We start from the raw sequence: 22959 nt of genomic DNA, 5'->3' as shown, positions 1-22959 counted from the left end.
GTTTTATCTTATTCGTAGATTTTTAATTTTAAAATTGAATTTTAACATTGTATTATTCTGTTGTTTTAACTGAATTGTTTCTTTTATATTTGTGTTGATATTATTTGTTGTTAGCCGCCCTGAGCCCGGTCTTGACTGGGAAGGGCGGGGTATAAATAAAAATTATTATTATTATTATTATTATTATTAAATAAAGAATGTGTCATGTAGAGGTTTTTGTGAACTAACATCACGCATAAGACTGTGTGCACAGCGTAGACCTTGTGCAAACATCTGGTGGCTAGGCAGGTCTCCAAAATGCAAAATCAGTGCACCAGTTGGAATCACTGCTGGTGATAAGCTGACTTTTATCTAGTGCACTAGTGGAGGGCCGAGAGGCAAAATTCTTGTGTAAGAAGAAGCAGAAAGAGGCATGGGGTCTCTGTGACTCACTGCGAGGTGAGTTCCAGGGGGTGCTCTTGATCACGATTCAGAAAAGGGGGGAGAGGGTGCATGGAGGAAGTCTTTTGTTTTCCTTTGAAGAACTGGAGACAGGGCGGCCTTCAAGAATCATGCACGATGGGCTATTGGATTGAATTGAATCTTTGAATTGCAGGGTTACCCTGCAGCTTACAGAGTGGCCCAGACGCCTGCAGCTGCAGCAACAGCAACGGCTTATAGCGATGGGTAAGTCTGAGACAGATCGTGTGTCTTGTCCAATGACCCCCTAGAGGCTTATCTGATTATCTCCTCTCTGGTCTTTTGGTTCACAGGTATGGACGGGTCTACACTACTGCCGACCCCTATCACCACACCATGACCCCCGCCTATGGAGTCGGCGCCATGGTGAGTCACTGCGTTAATGGCCAGGCGTATCACGTCCCCATCACAGAATCACAAAGTTGGGTGGGCATGGAAGACCATGCATGCGCAATCACCCACTGCAAGGAAGGATCAGATCAGGCGATCTAGTTCCCAGCAATGTAAGCATTGAGCTGGCAGAGTGGAGGAGGTTGCTTCAAGAGCAGCAGTTTAGCTTCAGAAGATAAATGCAAGTGAGACAACCCCCCTCACCCCAAGGAAGCATTTCCCCCCTGGGACTGAGCTGGCTTTTTGGTGGCTGCTTCATAAAAAGGTTGGGAAATGTTTGCCTGTTTGCAGTGAGGGTTGTGCTCTCTGAACTGGCTTAATTGCCCTTGATGATGTCAGCCTGTAGCCAAACGGGGTCACACAGAATTGCAGTATCTTTCCATTTACTGCCTGTGCTGCGATTGGGTCATTGCCCATGTGACTAATAAGGGCAAGAAGGGAGACCTAGTGATTAGAATATTGTGTCCAGCTGCAACAGGGGTAAATAACGAGCTAGATCCATGTTTGCTGCAGGTATTTCCTGATGAAATCTGTGGGACTTTGAAGTCATGACTAACTTGTCCCACTGATGTCAAGGGGGCCAAGTTTAAGCAACAGGAGTTAAAGTTATGTGCCCACTTACTTGGGAGTAAGTCCCACTGAACTGTATGGGATATATGTCTGAATAGACACATATAGGATTGCCCTGTCATTCAACCCAATGTCTGCAAACATGAGCACAAGCAGCAATTTCAACTTTAAAATCATAGTAGGGGACAATTTGGCTTGGCTGTCTTTTTATAAAAAAATAGGAGGAAGGAATAAACAAACGGCTGTTTAATAAACTACCATAATGCAATCATAGATTCAAAGACTACAGCTGTTCATACAAGGGACTAAGCATGACAGTAAGTTTTCCATGAAGGATCAGAAACAGAAAAGCTAAAGACATTAAAACCAAACTGGTGTGCTTTTTTTTTTTTGAGTGAGGACCATCGTAGAGGTACGGTATTTTCTCGTCACAATACCGTACAGTACTGGGTGTAGCTTGACTGCATCCCTGAAAAATGCCCAGCAGATGGCAGTGTTTACCTGCCTATTAAGGGTCTCCTACTTTTTCAAATATCAAGCATGTAGAATCCCTCTTCCTTTTGCTTCTATGTGGGATTCCAGTTTCGGTGCTTTGTTTGGAAGTTTAATAAGTTCTGATGGAAACGAAAGAGTGTGTTGAGCTTGTGCATGATGTTAGAAATTAGAAATGTCACAGTGTCTGATTTAGCCCAAACTTCTGACCTGAGGACAGCCATGCAACTCCCCAAAGTAGGGTGGTTGGTGGGAGTTTTATATTGCATGTGAAGGAGAAGCCTAGACAGACAGGAAGCACGGGTCTCTCAGGCTTCCTGTCCTCTGTATCTTCCTTTCAAATAATCTAGAGCTGCAGGCACCTGATTCGTTGGGGAAGAGAGCCCCCAAGAGGAATTCTAGGGAATGGAAAGGAAGAGGGAACTTAGCGCTTCCTATCTGGCTCAACTTTCTGTTACCCACTCAAGGTTAAAAAAAAACAACAACCCAAGAACTTGAGGGTGCCATGGTGCTCACATATGGTGTATTCTCAATTGATGTAGTCGATCTATGAGGGATGAATTGTGTCAATGTTCCTATCTTTAGGCAGAGAGCTGAAATAGATTATGATGGTGATCCCATATTATACCAATAGGGAATGCTTTCAATAAAGATCCATCTTTAGTTAAAACAGCACCATCCATGCAGAAGTGGGAAGGTCAACACCAACACTGAATTGTGCTCAAAAACATAACGCATGTAAATAGACAAATCCCTGCAGGGTTCCCAGTTTAACAATAAAATTGTAGGAGGTACCAGAGGCATAGCTGCCAAGTACCCCGTTTTCTCCGGGAAAACCCCGGTTTTACTTACCTTTTCCCGGTGGTCCCCCGTATCACTTCGTCTCCCGTTTTTCTCCGTTATTTTCTCCTGCCGGCGGCCATTTTTTTCCCTTTCCGATTTGCCCTTCTATGGGCACCAAAAATGGCCGCCGCCGGCTTCAAAAGTCGCATCTACGAATGTCCGGAAGTGCATAGACGCGACTTCCGGTGTTGGCGGCGGCCATTTTTGGTGCCCATAGATGGGCAGAGCGACACCGGAAGTTGCGTCGACGCACTTCCTGACATGCGTACAAGTGACTTTCGAAGCCGGCGGCGGCCATTTTTGGTGCCCATAAAAGGGCAACGCGACACCGGAAGTTACGCCGACGCAACTTCCGGTGTCACACGGCTGCCGGTCCCGGATTCTGCAGTCCGGGACTTGGAAGGTAAGACCAGAGGAAGAGAAGAAGATAGCAAGAGGGGTTACATGGGATTAAGAAGGCAAAGCAGCTTTGTTTTGTTAACTCCTTCCTGCCCTATTATTTCGACTTTTCCTCCTGTACAACTTTCCCTTCACACGCCTCTCTTTCTGGCAGGCCAGCTTGTACCGAGGAGGATGCAACCGTTTCACTCCATACTGAGGGACCAAGCTCTGGCGCCAAGCATCTCGGAGGCACCTGTGGGAGCAGATGGCACAGGTGGTGGGACCTGGCTCTGAGAACCTTGTGTGTGTGTGTGTGTGTGGTATATATGTGTGCGAAAGGAAGGAAGGCAGGTGATCGGTGAAGATACCTCTCAACCAGCAGGACGCTAATTCTGGGTGACAGTCAAATGACGACAGCTCAGGTGTTTCCTCCAGTCTCTTCAAAGCCTTCGCTGTTACTCACAAATTCTGGCCTCTCCTGTGTTTTGCTGTTGGGCAGAGGCCAGCAGTTGGATGGTCGACACAATTCAGATGCAGGGCAAAAACTGAAAATGGGCAACCACAACTAGGTTACAGGATTGGCAAGGTGCATAGGATGAAAGCGAATCCAGTTCACTTTGCGGCAGTGGGGCAAGCTAGGGCCTTGGCCAAAGCCATCCCCTGGAGTTCTCTGTGTGTCCTTCCACCACAACCACAAACCAGTTTCAAAGCAGTTTAAATAGTTATGACACCTGGTTATGGAACCTTGAGGAGGATTGGAGATTCAAGGATAGAACAGTGTGTTTCTTCAACCAAGGATACTCAGGCCTTTAGATTTTGGCAGGTGGACTGGGGAACTGTGAGAACAGAAACCGATTCCAGACTAGTTCTGTATTTCAATTCGCCTTCACTACAACACATGCATCAGTTATGACTTCCCTAAGAATCCTGGCAAGTGTAGATTTGAAAATGCTGAGAATTCTCTGCTTGTGGTTCCTAAGCCCATCCCAGGCCACACTTCCCAGGGTTCCCTGGGGTGTAGTTCCCCCCCCCCCGCCTCCCGTGTTATAGATCTGCCATATGGTTTAGCTAGCGGAGATTCAGAATCATCGGTGCAGGCGTGGATTTTGGTAATCTTTTGTAATACGGCATCCTGTGGAATGCCAAAAACTGGCACCCCCAAATTGATCTTCTCAATTCTGGATCTTCTCAGTTTTGCACCCACTTGGCTTGGTGCCCTGTGCAGGGGATCTGCCTGTACCACCCTAAATCTGGCGCTGATCTGTCTCTATCTGTCTCTGGAGTTCTCCCCTTCCGTCTCTCAATCCCTGTCCTTTTCCTCCTCTTTGATTGCTCTTTTATAAATATATATTTTCTTCTTGCTGCACTCATACTGTATTCTTTTGTGCTCTCCTGTACTGTACTTCAGATCTGCTTTGGGTATCAGCTTATGACAGGTAGCGGCTTAAGCCAGCCCAGCCTCTTACTTTTCTGTGAAAACTTTGAGACTATTTTTTTAATCAAAGTCAGGGGTAAATCACAGTATATTTTTATAAATATTACTTCCCTATTTTTAATTCTTTTGTGAATCTATCTACAATGGACCCTCCGGATATGAACTTAATTCGTTCCAGGGGTCCATACGTACCCCGAAAAGTCCTCATCTAGAGGTGCCGCCTCTGCGCATGTGCACGGCGCGATAGAGCATTTATGCCAATGCGCGCAGAGCACTTTTGTGCATGCGTCGAAGCCCGGAAGTATACACTTTCAGGTTTGCCGCGTTCACAAACTGAAAGTTATGTGATGTAACACGAGGGTCCACTGTATATCTAATGGCCAGGATGCAGCAAAATGGCTTGATGTGCAGGGCTTAGTAGCAGAGGTTTTCCTTGCACAGAAAAAAACAAATGAACTCATGCAGGGGTTCTATGCTATGTGAACCTGTTCAACAATCCGGCACTGTTTTGCAGGAACATCATATTGTGCAAGAGTTTTGCATATCTGTGCATAGAGAAGGATGTGTGCATGCACACATGTATGTACCGGTATATATTCACACATTCTTCTGGATCTTAGCCAATTCTGTGTCAAATATCAAACTTTGGTTAGACACTATTCCAAGTCCCATTGATCTGAATGTGCTCAACATTTCCCACTCAAATCCATAGGACTTTATAAAAGTACCTAATTTTTCCTGGGTTTCCCCTAAAAAAATAAAATAAAAAGTTTTTAAAAGTTTTTTTAAGGGCTGGGGTTTTGATTCATTCATATATATATATATTTAAAAAAACCAAACTGGGAATGTTTATAGCTGGGAAAGAAAATTTAATATTATTTTAAAAACGCAAAAGAGACAATCCAAAAAGAAGTCCTAGAAACTGATAACACAAGGAGTTTCCGATGAAGCCAAAGGGCATTAAAGGACTCGGTGCAGAGCGGAAGCCTGAGGAATGTTACGAGGCAGTTTAAAAATAGAACAAAGACAAAACTGGAGTTCATCTCAGCAGCTAATTCAGTTTCCTCTGAAGGATGCTGAACCCAAAGCAGAAGCCATTTCTGTTTCTAGCAATTTGCTTTCCACGTATTTCTGGGCTTGGGTGTCTGGCAGTGCAATATCTCAGGGAAACCCTTCTATGTAGATGCTTGTTCTCTTTTTTCACTGTTTCCTTGTTACTATAATAAAATCCTGATTCTGGCTAATTTCTTTTACCCTGCCTCTTTTACTTCCCCCTCCTCCTCTTCCTCTGTTGCTGTTGCTGTTGCCGCCTACTTCCTCTTGTCTGGAATGAAGGCCACATCCACACCAAACATTTAAACCCTTTTAAGAGTCATGGCTCCCCTCAAAGAATTCTAGGAACTGTGGCTTATTAAGGAGAGTTGTTTGAAGCCCCCCACCAAACAAACTACAGTTCCCAAGATTCTTTGGGGTGGGGTGGGGTGGAGGAACCATGACTCTTAAATGACTTTAAGAGTGCTTTAAATGTATGTTAAGGATGTGACTGAAGACTTGCTTGATTTCAGCTCTCCACTCCTAACCGGCAAGGGTGTTTAGTGAAGGACAAGAGCAAAGCAAGGGTAGAGTTAACTGAAAAGCACTGCTATTGGTGCCTTCATCCCACCCTTTGCCTCTGGTTAAACAGGCCTGGAAGGTATTTGGGTGTTGTTGTGTTGTTGTTTTTTAAAAAAAACCTGCTAAACCTGTTTGTTTACAGGTGACAGTGGAACAAAAGAAACTTGAATACACCATAGTAAGCAATTCCCCTCTCAAAACTACTTTGAATTGTTTTAAGCGTGTTTTGCCTGCCTTGAGCCTAAGAATAGTTGATTACAGGGGCCAGCATGACTAAGCCGCTTCTGGTGAACCAGAGCAGCACACGGAAACGGCGTTTACCTTCCCGCCGGAGCGGTACCTATTTATCTACTTGCACTTTGACATGCTTTCGAACTGCTAGGTTGGCAGGAGCTGGGAGCGAGCAACGGGAGCTCACCCCATCGCGGGGATTCAAACCGCCGACCTTCTGATCGGCAAGCCCTAGGCTCAGTGGTTTAACCCACAGCGCCACCCGCGTCCCTTTATTTATGTTGTCCCTCTCAGGTTAAAATTAGATGTGGTATGTGATGCAATGGGAGGGAGGGAATGCCTTCATCTGCCTCCCCCCTCCTTGTTGGTTGAAATCACCCCTCTCTGTCCATTCAGTGCGCGGGGGGGGGTATACTATTTCCCCCCCTGCAGGGCGAAAAGCAATTTGAAGGTGGGTGGTATCTGATCAGGGTAATTAGTCTGGAGGGAAACGGATTAAGCAGCCCCGCACTACACCATTGCCACCCATTTCCCCACTTAAACTCACAGCCTCCCAAAGTTACCTTTATATATTTAAAATACTGGGGCAGCTAGGGCTTGATGTTAGGGCCAAAGTTCAGGGGGCCTCCAGCTGACCACCTGATAATGGGAGATGATGGGGAGAGAGGGAAGGAAGACTGGTATTGGCACCTGAGCAAGCATGGACATGCCAGGGCCCATCAAAGCTGATAGTGGTCTCCCTGGCATCCTTTCTTATTTTTTAAAGTATAGTCAGAGTGGTGGACCAGGCATGTACATGGTCACAGATGCCCATTTTTACTACATTTGCTTCAAAAAATGCACCATATTTACGCAAATCTAGTGCGCCATTGAATCTAATGCGCACCTTAATTTTCAAAACCTTGAAACTCAAAATGTATTTGCTGGTGAATGTAAATGCACCATGAGATCTAATGCGCACCCTAATTCAATCAATCCGTCATTTATTGTGTTTGGCTAAAAGCCATTGCAAATTCAATTACAGATCCAGCAAGTCCGTTAAAAGCTGTTAAAAGAAATCCAGAGATATACATCCACTTACAAAAAGTCGATTTTAATGAATCGCCTGCGCAGTCTACAGCAGGCCCCCCCAAACTTCGGCCCTCCAGATGTTTTGGACTACAATTCCCATCATCCCTGACCACTGATCCTGTTGGCTAGGGATCATGGGAGTTGTAGGCCAAAACATCTGGAGGGCCGCAGTTTGGGGATGCCTGGTCTACAGCATTGTCTTTTATATAGCTAGCACAAATGCTTTGGGCAGCTTTAGCAAATAGGGCTGTTTTGTATGCGACAAGCGGATCACAGTCTTTTTCGCAATGTAACTTGGCAAAAAAAAAAAAGTGTGCAATACATTTGTGTAAATGCGGCATTCTTCTTTTCTACAGCAAAATTGTGCCCATTCCCAAATATTTAGCAGTAGAAACAAACTCCATTTATTTATTTATTTAGTGATGATGTTGCTATGATTTAAGTCAGTTAAAAATGGGAAACTCCACGTTCTCAAGAGTATATTTTTGCTTTAAAAAACCAGAGTGGGCAAACTTTTTTGTTGTTCTTCTAATGTATCGGGAATGTTGGAGGAGTTGCAAAGCATGGCAATGGGGGTGGGGGTGGGAGAGAAATTAAGGCTTCTCTCCCCCTCCCTCCCCAACACCTGTAAGACCTGTAAGTCCAGCGTCTAAAATTAGCTTGCTGTGCCACTGGGGAAGATACACATAACCACGCATTGCTTCTGATTTGACCACCAGCATCCTGGCATTTCATTTGCTCTTGTCTTCCCCCTCTCTCTTGCTGTTTCTCTCTCTGCTTTGGCTCAAATCACTTTTGCTTTCTTTCCCACTTCTTTTGTGTCCTTGCCTTCTCGCCCTTGCTTGCTGGCTCTCATTTCCTCTGTCGCTTTCTTCCAACTCTCTCTTCCTCTATCATATCAACTGAGGATTTCTCATAGTTCATTGTCACGTGGTACCTACCTGCAAGCTATCACATGAAAGGGTGAGACCATAGTCTGCTCCCCTCCTACAATCAGGCCTCATCGGTTGCTCCTGTTGTTGTCAAGAGCTCTCCTGGTCCTGGTGAATGGCAGGAATGGGTTCTTCATGTTTCCTGCAATTCAGAAGAAAGGGTGCCCACTGAAAGTGATGGCGAGAAGTCATCTTGCAGTGAGCGGCTTTGCTGAAACAAAAATGAACATGGGAATCTAGCAATAGCATGTATCTTGCTCTCTTGTCGACTTCGCTTTCTAGCCTTCTTCTCCCTTTACCTCCTTGTCTATGGTCTCTACATTTGTGCTGCTTTGCATCCTTTCTGTCTCTCTCTCTTCCTCTCTCTGTGTGTCTTTTTGCCACTCCTCACCTTTCTTGTCTAATCCTTTCCCTCTTCTGTACTTGCCCTCTGTGGGTGCTTCCTGATGGGAGCTTAATAGTTCAAGCAGGGTATTCACATAGTGTGGACAATAGTTGCGGGGTGTTTTTTAAAAAGAAAAAAAAACCCAACAACAACAACAACCAAAAACCAGATTTTCCCCAGGAAATGGCAAATCCAGATTATATGGGGAAAACAATAAAGGCTGACATTCTGGTCCCAATGACAGCATCCGGTCCCTGCAAAAAAAAAAAAAAATCTTGCATAGATGAGCAGAACCCACCTCATAATAAACCAATCTGGAAGCGACTTTTGAGAGGATCTCCTGATTTATTAACAACCCCCCCAAAAAACCTAAAAGTGCCAACCCTTAGCTCTGATTTTTATCAGAGCAGATGCACTTGGGAGGGGGGATGTTTTAACACTCTCTCCCTATCACTCTCATGTAAATAGACTCCCCGAGCTGCATTTAGTCCTTCTTGGGTGGAGGGTAGAGATACTGGTATTGTATGGTGCCATGTTCCCTTTTGTTCCTCACTTTTCTTTATTGGATTGTACCCCCTTTTCATCATAGAATTCAAACCACAACATGTGGGAGCTCTGCAGTCCAAGCGCTGACCGAACACACCTGCTTAGCTTCAGCAAGGGTTCCACAGCATGGGTCTTTGGGTCATGTTGAGAACCAGTTGCCTCCTCATCACCTTCTTCCTTCCTTCCTTCCTTCCTTCCTTCCTTCCTTCCTTCCTTCCTTCCTTCCTTTCTCTCTCTCTCTCTCTCTCTCTCTTACTTTTTTCTTTCTTTCTTCTTCTTTTACTTTTTTCTTTCTTTCTTTTTTCTTTCTTGTTTACCTTCCTTCCTTCCTTCCTTCCTTCCTTCCTTCCTTCCTTCCTTCCTTCCTCTCTCTCTTTCTTTTACTTTTTTCTTTCTTCTTCTTTTACTTTTTTCTTTTTCTTTTCTTGTTTTCCTTCCTTCCTTCCTTCCTTCCTCCCTCCCTCCCTCCCTCCCTCCCTCTCTCTCTCTCTCTCTCTCTCTCTCTCTCTCTTTTACTTTTTTCTTTCTTTCTTTTTTCTTGTTTTCCTTCCTTCCTTCCTTCCTTCCTTCCTTCCTTCCTTCCTTCCTTCCTTCCTTCCTTCTTTCCTTCCTCTCTCTCTCTCTTACTTTTTTCTTTCTTTCTTTTCCTTTCTTTCTTTCTTTTTTCCTTCCTTCCTTCCTCCCTCCCTTCCTCTCTCTCTCACACACACTTTCTCTTTCTCTCTTTGCTTAGCTGGGTCCCTGTCTTCTTTTGCCCCCCCCCAGCTCCCTTTGCTTTGCCATCTCATGCACTCGCCATCCCTAAGTTGCCTTTTTCATACCTGCTCTCCATTTCCTTTCTTTCTTTACTCTCATGCTTTCTGATTGCTCACTTGCAGCTGAGCCGGACCTGCATGTCTGTTGCCGAACCCATGCTTAGCAATTTGGCTATAAAGTGAAGGGGAGGGTTGCCTACTTCTGTCCATCAATGGAAAGTGGGGACAAGAACTAGACTTGTCTTCTCTACCACCTTACCTCCCTGCGCCTCCCCTACTTTAATTCCACCTCTCTTTGCTTGGCTCCAATACTGAAAGTTTGCCAGCTTAATTGGGGAGGGAGGGGAATGGATGTCTCCAAGTATTTATTTTTATACCCCTTAGTATCAAAATCAGCTTCTGTGCATTTTACAAAATATAAAATTGAAGTTGTGCATAACCTTAAAATATGTCATAATTAAAATAAACAATAAGGCAGTACCATTACAACAATAGAGCAGTTAAAAACAGGAAACATGGCAAGAAATCAAGCACCAGGGTATAGGGAGGAAATGTGAAGGAAGGGACAGGTTTCATTCCCATATCCCCTGCCCTGCACTTGCATTTCATAGGCCCGGCTCTACCATTAGGCAGAGTGAAGCAGCCCCTTCAGACCTCCATCAATTCCCCTCTATTGGAGGACTGAACTGTGGGTGCCGCCTAAGCTAGCTCGCCGCTCTCAAGAGTGGTGGAGAGCGCTGTCCAATTGCCAGTGCTGAAGTAAGATTCAACAAACTCTATATGTGGAACAGTACATCTTCTCATCAACCAACAACAGGTCTTGGGCCGGCCCTGCTGTTTGGCGAGAAAAGTAGACTGCTCCACTTTATGGCCAAACTGGTGAATGTGTGTTCAACATGCAGGTGCCTGATTTGAAGCTTTATTGCTTTCTTAGGTTGCCTCTTCTCCTCTCTCTCTCTCTCTCTCTCTCTCTCTCTCTCTCTCTCTCTCATGCTGCTTTCTCACTTCTCACTCTGACTTTTGCTTTCCCTGCCTCTTCCAGATGATTTGAGGACACCCTGCCACAATGAAAGGGTAGCGAGCAAAGAAATGGAGGTGAATGGGCAAAGAAAGGAGCCCTTTAGACACTTAGATTTAGTGTTAAAGGCAGCACAAAGACCCACTTTCAAGCAAGCCCAAATGCAGGGGTGTCTACAGTCTGTATGCAACCATAAAGCCTTAACCTAGGAACGCTTCATGCAATGCATCAGAAAGGCTGATTCTCTCCCCAAACAGGCTGATGGATGCTTAAATGAGTTGTAGCCAGTGAGAGTTTCAAATCCCTCTATGTAACATTTATGCACTATGTTTTTAAGCACTGCACATCCAACAGAGTTAAGTATGTTTGAATGTCCACTTAAATTAATAATAATATCCATGCCCCAACCATCTGACTGGGTTTTCCCAGCCACTGTGGGCAGCTTTCAACAGAATATTAAAAACACAATAAAACATCGAACATTAAAAACTTCCCTAAACGGGGTTGCCTTCAGATGTCTTCTAAAAGTCAGATAGTTGTTTATTTCCTTGACATCTGATGGGAGGGCATTCCACAGGGTGGGTGCCACTACCGAGAAGGCCTGGTTCCCTGTAGCTTTACTTCTCGCAGCGAGGAAACCGCCAGAAGGCCCTCGGAACTGGACCTCAGTGTCTGGGCTGAACGATGGAGGTGGAGATGCTCCTTCAGGTATACTGGGCCAAGGCCGTTTAGGGCTTTAAAGGGCAGCACCAACACTGAAGCCAGTATATTTTCCGCATGCTTGGGCTAAGTGAAGTGACCCCCTGTTCTACAACCTTTTCCAGACAATATCACAGGTTGTACAAAACTAATTGTTTCTTGTAAGGGCTCCTGAATAGGATTTTCCTTGCTGGTGCATTGAATGTTTGGAGTTGCTCTTCTGGCACCCAAAACAGAGTGAGTTGCTCGGGAACTACTAATTTCACCCCAGCAAATACCTGTATTAGAGTAGTAAGTGTAGTGGCAGCTGGAAGGGACACAAGCACCTATTGGCTGGTGCCTGTGATGTCATGACAGCAAGTGCTTTTGTCATCTTCTTGAAACCTGGTTTGGAGGTCTTCCTGTAAAAAGATTCCTAGAAACTGAGTGACCTCTCGCTGTGCCGCAAAAGCAAGGAGAAGCAAATCAGAAAGAAAAAGCCGCAAATAAGCAAGATTGCAAAGGGCCACAAAAATGCTATCAAATAGTCCCACCACAGCAAGACTACCTTATATTGGGAAACGGAAATATAGTGGATTCTGAGAAGTGCCATTTGGGTGTTAAGATCCTTCTTTAAATTGGTAACTGAAGGCCTTACACCTCACTCAGTTCATTCTTACTGTGTCTATTCTCGTGCTTTTTACTGGGCACTTCCAGACTGCCCCTGTTTTGGGGTGAGATCCAAACCCCAGCAAATTCAGTTTGCACAATTAGAATGGATTTGGAGCCCTTGTGCGACAAACCAGCTTCTCCAAAAAAATATTGTGCTGTATTACAGTAAGAAAAGTGTACCAGATGCAAACCAAACAGGATGAATGCTCAGGAAACAGGTCATCTGGAAGCAACCATGATATCCTCTAACCCTTTGCCTCCTTTGCTCTTCCACAATCTTTTTCTTTTGCCCAAATCTTCCGCTCTGCCACTGTTCTTTTATCTTACTTTTGGCTGCTTGATCTTCCTTCTGCTGCTTATATGGCCTACTGTTGCTTCACTTTCCTCTGTGTCCCTTTCCCATCACATTTCATGTTTCGCTCACTCCCTCTTGAACTAGTTACCTCTTACTTGTACAGTAGTATCTTGGTTCTTGAACTTGATCCGTTCCGGGAATCTGTTCGACTCCCAAAAGCATTCAAAAACCAAGGTGTGGCTTCTGATTGGCTGCAGGAGCTTCCTGCACTCAAGCAGAAGCAGTGTTGGATGTTCGGCTCCCGAAAAACGTTCACAAACCGGAACACTTACTTCTGGGTTTGTGGCATTTGGGAGCAGATTTGTTCGGGAGCCAAGTCGTTTGAGTACCAAGCTACCACTGTATATGCAATTACTTACATTTGCAATTTTTCACATTCACTTTGTTTCTTTGCACAGTATCTTGCTTGCTTACTCCTTCCTTCCTTCCTTCCTTCCTTCCTTCCTTCCTTCCTTCCTTCCTTCCTTCCTTCCTTCCTTCCTTCCTTCCTCTCTCTCTCTCTCTCTTTCTCTTTCTCTTTCTCGCTGCTTGCCTCTTTCAATCACTTGCTTTTTAAATGCTTCACTAGGGATGAAATCAATTAGTTGAGAAAATGACCTGTTCGGGCTCTCTCCAGCTCCTGCAGCAATGAACCCGCTATTGCGGACTGTGCGTGGTTTGAGCAGTTATCATTCGCCTGGTGCTGAATCAGGACTCATGCCAGGGTAGTAGTAAAGGGAAAGTTGCTACTATTGTTTTGCAGAATGATCCTCCACCTCTTTCTCTCCTTTGCCTGCCTTCTCCTCACCCTCACTTTGCTTCCAGGTCTTGCTTGCTCAGCAACTGATCCTTTACCCAAGACGTCTTCACACATCTATTTGTTTATTATTTTATTTATTAAATTTCTATACCACCCAAAAATCACAGGGCAGTTAACAACATAAAAACGCAAAATTACATGGCAACAAACACACACACCCTTTTTAGAGACCGTAGATTGTTTTATTAGCCAAAGGCTAATTATGAGAAGGGGACGCAGGTGGCGCTGTGGGTTAAACCACAGAGCCTAGAGCTTGCCGATCAGAAGGTCGGCGGTTCGAATCCCTGTGGCGGGGTGAACTCCCATTGCTCGGTCCCAGCTCCTGCCAACCTAGCAGTTCGAAAGCACGTCAAACTGCAAATAGATAAATAGGTACCACTACAGCGGGAAGGTAAACGGCGTTTCCGTGTGCTGCTCTGGTTTGCCAGAAGCGGCTTTGTCATGCTGGCCACATGACCTGGAAGCTGTACGCCGGCTCCCTCGGCCAATAATGCGAGATGAGCGCCGCAACCCCAGAGTCGATCACGACTGTACCTAATGGTCAGGGGTCCCTTTACCTTTACCTAATTATGAGAAGAGGAATGGTTTTGTTTGGTGCCTAAAGGAAGGTGCCCAGCAAGCCTCCCTGGGGTGAGCATTGCACACACGATGCTAAAAATCACTTTCAGCTTTAAAGCTGTTGCATTCACCACTGTAAAACTAGCACTGACTGACATGTCTCTTTTATTTCTTCTGAATTCTTCTCCCACGTTAACAGCATTAACATCTAATGCCAAAATATGAGAGGGGCTGACATGTACTTTTTTTGTACCTTACTGTTTTCTGCTTAACTTGTCTAGGCTGTTGGTGCTCTTACTTGTGACTCTGCGCATCCTAGTTCAACCAACTTTTCCAGAGTGGGTACTTGGCTTTGAGCTGCAACATGGGACCCACTTTCACATTTCTTGCTGCTGATCTTACCGTCTTTTTCCTTCTCTTCTCTTGTTCACTCCTTTATCTTTTGCTGTCTTCTTCTGCTTTTCTCAACCTCTCCCTTCCCTCTTAAAAGACAACAACCCCTTTAAAACAAAGCAAACATTGTGAGTTTGCCGCTGGTAGAACCCATCTTTAGACTGAGGTGCTACCCAGCTGTGAATCCTAATCCACCAGTTGAAGACCAGCACATAGTTTTCTTTGCTCAACTGTTCCCCCGTCACCCTGCCTCTAATTCCTGCATCCTGCCCTGTTTTCTATCCTATGCCATTTCTCCTTGCTTATTTTCATACTGCTTTTAACTGCTGTTTTATTTGCTTGCTTTTTGCTCGACCGCCTCCTCTTTGCCTGCTTTCATTTTTGCTTGTTGCCTATTTCCCTTGCTTTCTGCTGAGCTTCTCTTCCTTCCTTCCTCTACTGTAGGGCTGTACACCCACACATTCAATTTGTTTCCATCCCTGCTTTTCATCCAGCTCGACTTGTCATGCTTCCTCAAGCCATTAGCAAAGGTGCAGTACAGTGTAGGAACATGAGGAAAATGTGCCCATTTCTGTGAGTAAGTATCCATGTTGGTCTGTTTAACAGGACCAACAAAAAGGGAATCTAATAGCATCCCATGGACTAGCAGCTTTATAATGTTGCCTGGGTGGATTTGGGAGCAAAGGCAGCAACTGAGTTTGTGGCAGGGCCTAGATTTATTTGCATTTGGCAAATATCCTGTTGCAGAATAGCCACATTAGATTGGGAGGCTATCCATGAGCCATAGCTGCCAAGTTTTCCCTTTTCTCGCGAGGAAGCCTATTCAGCATAAGGGAAAATCCCTTAAAAAAATGGATAACTTGGCAGCTATGCCATGAGCAAGGACAAACTCATGTGCCTTCATGCATCTGATGAAGGTCTAGCCCAGGCACCCCCAAACTTTGGCCCTCCAGATATTTTGGACTATAATTCCCATCATCCCTGACCACTGGTCCTGTTAGCTAGGGCTCATGGGAGTTGTAGGCCAAAACATCTGGAGGGCCGCAGTTTGGGGGTGCCTGGCCTAGCCAAATATGTTGCCAAATCTGTTCATCTTTTAAGGTTCTGTAAAGCTGTTTTGTTTTCATGAATACTTTTGTGGTTATCTTATATTTTGGAGTAAGGACCAGTTCATTGAAATGAGAAACTTTGGGTCACTCCATTTCTTGCTCTCCCGCTCTTCTTAATTCACTGCTGACTTCCTTTCTCTCTTGCTCTCCTTTCTTTTCCCTTTATGCATGCTTGTCAACTCTGACTTCAACTGCACATGCTTATCTCTGTTCTTTTATTTCTCGCTGACTCTTCCTTCCTGGCCATTCTTTTCAGTTGCTCAGTTGTCACTTTGTGGAGTCCATATATTTCTCTTCTTTTTAACCCCTGTGTCAGGATTGCCTATTGTCTGTTTCTTCAATTTCTCAGTCCTGGCATGTGCACAACATCACACACTCTTCTCTCTCTCTCTCTCTCTCTCTCTCTCTCTCTCTCTCTCATTCTCTGGGCCAATTGACTCAGGTGTGTGTCAGCTACTGGAAACCTGCTTGAAATTACTGCACAGGCCGCAAAGACCATGGGGTTTTGTTTTCAGTGCCTTAGCCCAGCAATGTAAATGTGTTTGCTGTTTTAGTTTGTGGACTGTGCATGAACTACTTACTCCCCACAAACAGGGAGATACTGAGCACAACACACTTCAAGCAGCCACCCCAGGAATGTGTGAATTGGCTTTACAAATCTCACAATTTCACGTCTTGTTTTTACTCTTCTGTTTTCTTCCTGTTGATTTAGCTTCCCTTCCCTTTGCTTACATGCTTTTGTGATCTGTCTCATCCATCCCTCTTTAATTTGCCTGTTCTACCTCTATGTGATGATTAAACAATGTCACAAAAACTTAATGCAATAATAAATAAAATTATCCCACAGTAGCTCTTTCATATGAGCAGTGGCAGACTCGTTCGTATGAAAAAGGCCAAGTGATTGAGCGATCCTTCTCCTGCTTAGATCAGATCTGCATTGCTTCATTCCCTACAGTGAGCTCAGAGTGACATTCCTGGATTTATCTCATTTTATTCCCCCCCCCTCTCCTGAGAATTCTGTGAGCCGAGCTTGGGCGTGAATGAAGGCGTGTACAGACCCTAATTTAAAAGTTAAGTCCAATGTGGAAATACGCATATTACAATTTGAGCGCACCTGCCATACTTCCCACCCACCCACCAGATAGATATTCTGCTTTTCAGCAGAAACTGGATTGCACAGTGCAGATTGTGTCTGTCACAAAAGCAGCTCTTGCCACCACCCACACCTTTGGGAACAATTTTTCGACAGTAAAAAAACAAAACAAAAACAAGTACAAAAATGTTGGACTTTGAAAAAAATTAAAGCACCAAATAAAGATTTAATTTTGGGAACGGTTGTGTGTGCCCTGTGAGGAGTGAAGGCAAGAAAAGGTTTTGCTTATTTGTGCTCTGTGACCTGTCTAAAACCATCCTTTAAGCTTCATGGGTTGAGCAAAGGTTCTGGAAATAGAACAAACAGCTGCGAGCTTCACTCGGAGACACAGCCCTCTTGCCAAATGATGGCTGAAAGAACAAAATATCCAAGCAATATATGCCACCTATTTCATTATATTGGCTGTGGCCTTCTTTGCTTTCCCTCTGCATTCCTTTTTTTTTTATAAAAAAAAAGCAACGATTTTAACACAGAACTCCCTGATCCAAATCCAACAGTCTGTCCATTACACCATATTGGCACATAACTAAACTGCAATATTCATCTTATGGTTCATATGAGAATATCCAGGTATTTTCCCCCACCCCAACATAATTTTCTGGTTTTTCCTGCAAAAATGAAGGATTGTGTTGCAAATTGCACTATTCATGTTTCTGATAGAACCTCAGTGTTGGATATATGTAGACTGCCTGGAGGACTATATCTATGTAAATGAAGCAGAGAACTCATTGGGGAGGCGATATATAAATGTAATAAATAAAAATTAAATAGCAAATAGCCAGAAAATGATAAATTAACATCCCTGAGGTATCAAGATGAAACTTTAAAATTGCCCAGGTGTATTCAGTATCCAAAGCAGGTCATGGAATATAATTCTAGTTTTTATTTACCAATCTTATTGTTTGACATTTTTTCAAATAAAGTGTGGTGGTGTTGTATTTCCTAATAAAATGGAGCTGAATTTCACTCATGTTCAAAATGTTCTGTCTCCAAACTGTTCATTCAGATGCATCCTGTCCCATCTTATAAAAAAATAAGCCTGGTAAAAAGACCAATGTTGTTATCCACTGAATTTTAGGTAAACACACATACCAGAAATCAATAAGACTGGCTATTAATAAAAGCAGCAGCTCAGCTGAAACCTTACTTAAAAGTCCTTTCAGTGCAACTTACTTCCAAGAAAGCAGTCTCAGAATTGTAGCCCAGGTCATACTCAATAACTTTAAATGAGTTTAGCCAAGACTAACAGTACAAAAGAATGAGAAGCCAGCAGCCCAATATTGCTTTGAGGGCATCTCCAGATAGTCTATTTGAATATTCACTCTAGTTGGTTTCTACAAAGTTTGTGGGGTGGTTAGACAATGCCAGCTGTTCATTTAGTACAGTGGTACCTCGGTTTATGAACACCTTGGTTTACGAATTTTCGGTTTACAAACGCCGCAGACCCATCTGGAACGGATTAATTCACTTTCCATTATTTTCAATGGGAAAGTTCGCTTCAGTTTATGAACAGACTTCCGGAACCAATTACACCCATGCTTCGGGTTAAGTACGCTTCAGGTTGAGTACTCCATGGACCCGTCTGGAACGGATTAATCCATTTCCCATTATTTTCAATGGGAAAGTTCGCTTCAGTTTATGAACAGACTTCCAGAACCAATTGTGTTCATAAACCGAGGTACCACTGTATTCATTCTGATTCATTTGTCAGGTGGTTAGAGGGTGTTGCAAACATTATTCCACACTTCCCAAGTCACCTTTAACTGCAGAACCTGAATTTGCTGGTATGTGACTGTTATCAGCTCAAAAATACTGTCAGTCCATGAGAATCCTGAGATCACAGAGGTCACCGTGATTCTAGAACAAGCACTTGATGCATAATGCTTTCTTTTCCCCTCCCACTACAGCTGCTGCCTCCTCCTGCTACTGCTGGGAATGAAAGCATTCTGCAGATAAATGTGGGCGGGTTCCAAATGGTGTGGACCGGTTCAAAAGGGTCTGAACCAGTCCAACCGGTCTGAACTGGTTCCAACCGGTCTGATCCGGTTTCAACCGGTTCAAACCGGTCTGAACCGGGTCCCACTGGTCTGAACTGGTTCCAACTGGTCTGGACCGGATCAAACCAGTGTGGACCTCAAACATTCACAATTGATTAAGCATGGGTCTGAATGCCTACAGCTTTCTTAGCTAACAAAAAACAGAACAAATATCTCCACCAGCTTCTTAGTTTTTCAAATGCACCATAAGGTAAAATAAAAATAAAAATTGGGAATCCCTGTGTCAGAGAGGGAAAAGGAATTGCACATAAGAATTGTAACATAAGATAAGATACAACATAGTTAAAAAATGTAGAAAAAGAGAGATTAATTTGCCCATATTCTGATAGAACAAATAAACAGAGTTGATAGTTTAATTTATTATTTCTTCTTTATTAACTTCTCCCTACAGTTCAAATCAGGCCTCAGCACAATGATGTAACATTTGGGGACAAAGATTGAACCCAGTAAGCCAGCACTGGAGGCTAAGATGGAGAAGATCTCCACAGCCACCATGTATTTCCCCTTGGTGCTCAGGTAGACCGGAAGAAAGGAGATCCAAACACTACAGAACAACAACATGCTGAAGGTGATGAATTTGGCCTCATTAAAGCTGTCAGGCAGTTTCCTGGCTAAAAAGGCCACAACAAAGCTGATAATGGCCAAAAAGCCCATGTAGCCCAGGACACAGTAAAACAGGGCAACTGACCCTTCGTTACAGCCTAAAATGATTTCCCTCATCGCCGAGTGCATGTCAGAATCAGGGGATGGAGGAGAGGTTCCTAACCACACAGTGCAAATGCCCACTTGGATAAGGGAACAAGAAATCACAATGGAGCTTGCCAGTCTTTTCCCCACCCACTTCCTCATTCTGGATCCTGGTTTGGTGGCCACAAAGGCCAGAACCACCGTGATAGTTTTGGCCAGCACACAAGAAACGGTCACTGTGAAAACAAGGCCAAAAGCCATTTGTCGGAGCAGGCAGCTCACTCTTTCTGGAGGGCTGAGGAAGATCAATGGGCAGAGAAAGCAGAGCAGGAGGAAAGTGAGGAGTGTGTAGGTGAGGTCCCGGTTGTTTGCTCTGACAATGGGTGTGTCCTGATGTTTAATGAAGATGACTAGGACCACCACTGTGAGGAGAGAGAGAGAAAGAGCAAACAGTGCTAAACTCATCCCCAGAGGCTCTTTAAAAGTCAGGAAGATGATGGTCTTTGGAATGCATTGCGATTGGTCCCTGTTTGGATAATGATCTTCAGGGCATGCAACACAGTCAACCATGTCTGGAGAGAAAATAATACATTCAGATTTCGGATGTGCTCGATAGCGACTACAAATGCTACCAGTGTGAAACTCTTAAGGTTAAAATAGAAATATCACAGATGTCTCCTTTATACGTTTGAAAAGCACCATGTATATATTGTGTCTCCTACCTTTATGGGATGAAATCTTTCCTTGAGGACATGGAGCACAATCATAGCAACAGAATGGCTCCCCCTCCTTCTTTTCCTTCCTGGAACCTGGAGGGCAACTTGGGTTACATACAGAAAGGGGTGGAACCTGCCCATTTAAATAAAAACATAACCATTTTAGCACATAGAAATTAGTAGCATTCCCCCCAACCCCCAACTAGAAATAGGAAGACACTAAAATACTTATTCCAAATTCAGAGCCAAAGTACTCATTTTTCTATTTATGCTTTTAAAAAAGTGTGCTCAAGCTGACGATCTGGGGAACAAATATCTCAAATGGAGAGCGATCTGTTGGAATGTAATGTTAAGGATGTTATAAAGATATTAAAATGTATAAGAAATTATTGGACTGGGAAAGGAAGGATGAGCAAGTAGAATATTCAATGATACATTGGGCAATAGCTTTGGTTATGATATGGATATGGAAGCATGGAAGCAATTGTAGAACATGGAGATAAAATTTACAGCATGCTATGGTTTAAGAGAAAACTATATGAAAATGTTATACAGATGGTATCTAACACCAAGTAAATGAGCAAAAATGTATAAATCAAAATTGAATATGTGTTGGAATGAATTGAGAAAGAAGGTACTTTCTATCATATGTGGTGGTATTTCAGAAAGCTTAAAGCTTAATGGAAAATGATATACAGTATTATAAATTGAAACAGATGTTTAAAATAACCAGAAGTTTTCCTTCCAAAAATGGAAAGAAGAAGACAGGATACAAAAACTCATGGACTATGCAGAAATGGCAAAACTAACAGAAAAATAAGAAATCAAGACAACAAACTTTTTATAAAATAGTGGGGGTGGTATATTGAATATGTACAAATAAATTGTAAACAGATAGGGACATTGACAGGATTATTGTAATAACCTGCAGTTTCATAAGAGTAAACAATTAAAGTAGATAAATAAAAGAATAAGTTCAGTTAATTTAGAATATGCAGGAAATGACAAAAATAAATGTAAGGAACTGCACAAAGAGGAGGAAGAAATTAATTCCAAAACAGGGGTCGGACCTTACAAATGTTAAAAGCTATAGACCAATTTCCCTGTTATATGATTATAAATCATTTGCTAATATTTTGACTCAGAGATTTGTAAGAAACTAATGGTTTTGCAAATACATCCTGACCAGGCAGGGTTTCTACCCGGACGACACCTGAAGGATAATATGCGTAACATCTTGAACATATTTGGGAAAGAAAACATCTATAAAATGATGTATAGATGGTACATCACCCCAGCCAAACTATCTAAAATGTACAAAACGGCAAGCAAGAACTGTTGCAAGTGTGGAGTAACAGAGGGGGACTTTATCCACATGTGGTGGAAATGAGACAAGATTTAAAAATTCTGGGAGGAAATTTACAATGAGTTTTTTTTAAAAAATTCAGATATACTTTTTAAAAAGTCCCAGAGGCATTTCTGCTAGGAATGGTTGGGCTAGACATCCAAAAAAAAATGACTAAAAATTCTTCTTCTATGGGACAACAGGGGCAAGAATAATGCTGGCGCGGGTGTGGAAACAGAAGCTAATTCCCACAGTTGCAGAGTAGCAACAGAAAATGATTGAATATATGGAGATATCTAATCTAACTGTAAAAATACAGCAACAAGGCGACAAAACTTATAGGAAAGAATGGGAAAAAATTCAGATTATATCAACAAAATGTGTTAACCTCAAGAATTGCAAGCTGAATGAATTAGACCTCAAAGCGGAAGTAAAAAAAATTATTTGTTACAATAAGGATAACAGTAATACGAAATAATGTAAACAAACTACGTGACATACAATGTAATGGTTAAACAATAGAAAACAAATGGATGTTTGTATAAGAAATGGTGTGTAATTAATGTTGTGTAAACTAGGGAATAAGCACAAAAAGAAGTGATGATAAGAAGAAGACAGAAGACGGAAGAAAGGAAGATAGCTCTAAGGAGCAAAGGAAATATAATGTGTAAATAGAAAGTGTATTTGAGTATGTATAAAATGGAAAATCAATAAAAATAAATGGGGGGGGAAAGAGGAGGAAGAAAGTGGAGTTCTGAAATGTTAAAATGATTGAAAAACTATTGAAATGCATATAATTGAAAATTTCAAATAATTTTTTATAAAGAAAAAGGATGATCTACAAATGTGAAGATTGTATGGAATGCAGATTTGTGCTCAGGTCCTGTTTGTGGGTTTCCCACAGTCATCTACATGCGTAGTTGTCTACTTTGAGAACCCCATTTATTTTCTTTACATCACTTCAACAGAGGATCACAGAGCAGTTTATACTATAAAAAATACAAACACAGTAACAAACAAGACAGTGTCATCCGCTGTTTAAAAGGCCATAAAATACTTTAATCTGCCAACAAACTGGGATTAAAGATACGCAGGGAAGGCACCAAGCAAGCCTCCTTAGGGAAAACTGGTTTTATTTATCCTTTAGCCCTCATTTATTTTTTGAATCTTCCTCAATCTAAGAAGTCCATTTCCTCATTCTGCTGTTGGTGACAAAGAACAGCTGCCTACTAACTTCCACGGTCCCTCCTTCCTTCCCTCCGGAGCAACAAACACCTTATTCTTAACAAGAGGCTCATGAAAAACCTTTCGGTGG

At 43.1% G+C, this 22959-nt stretch overlaps 2 protein-coding genes across 4 annotated transcripts in view; one reads left to right on the top strand and one right to left on the bottom strand.

Annotated features, from left to right (window-relative positions):
- Positions 1-6752, top strand: part of LOC118095091 (RNA binding protein fox-1 homolog 1-like) — a 43285-nt gene extending 36533 nt beyond the window's left edge. For all 3 annotated transcript variants that reach the window (XM_035136059.2, XM_035136058.2, XM_035136060.2), the window contains exons 10-12: positions 596-666; positions 753-825; positions 3308-6752. In XM_035136059.2, the coding sequence (XP_034991950.2) occupies positions 596-666; positions 753-825; positions 3308-3352 (189 nt within the window). In that variant the 3' untranslated portion in view covers positions 3353-6752. The remainder of the gene's footprint in view (positions 1-595; positions 667-752; positions 826-3307) is intronic.
- Positions 6753-19256: 12504 nt separating this feature from the next.
- LOC118094591 (vomeronasal type-2 receptor 26-like) lies at positions 19257-20157 on the bottom strand. Its single transcript, XM_035135121.2, has one exon. The coding sequence runs from the start codon at positions 20151-20153 to the stop codon at positions 19257-19259; it is 897 nt and encodes a 298-aa protein (XP_034991012.2). The 5' UTR covers positions 20154-20157.
- Between the last annotated feature and the right edge of the window lie 2802 nt (positions 20158-22959).

This window comes from Zootoca vivipara, chromosome 13 (assembly GCF_963506605.1).
Source record: "Zootoca vivipara chromosome 13, rZooViv1.1, whole genome shotgun sequence".
NCBI lineage: Eukaryota > Metazoa > Chordata > Lepidosauria > Squamata > Lacertidae > Zootoca > Zootoca vivipara.
Note: the sequence above shows the minus strand (reverse complement) of the source record. Positions and strands in the feature narration are given on the sequence as shown.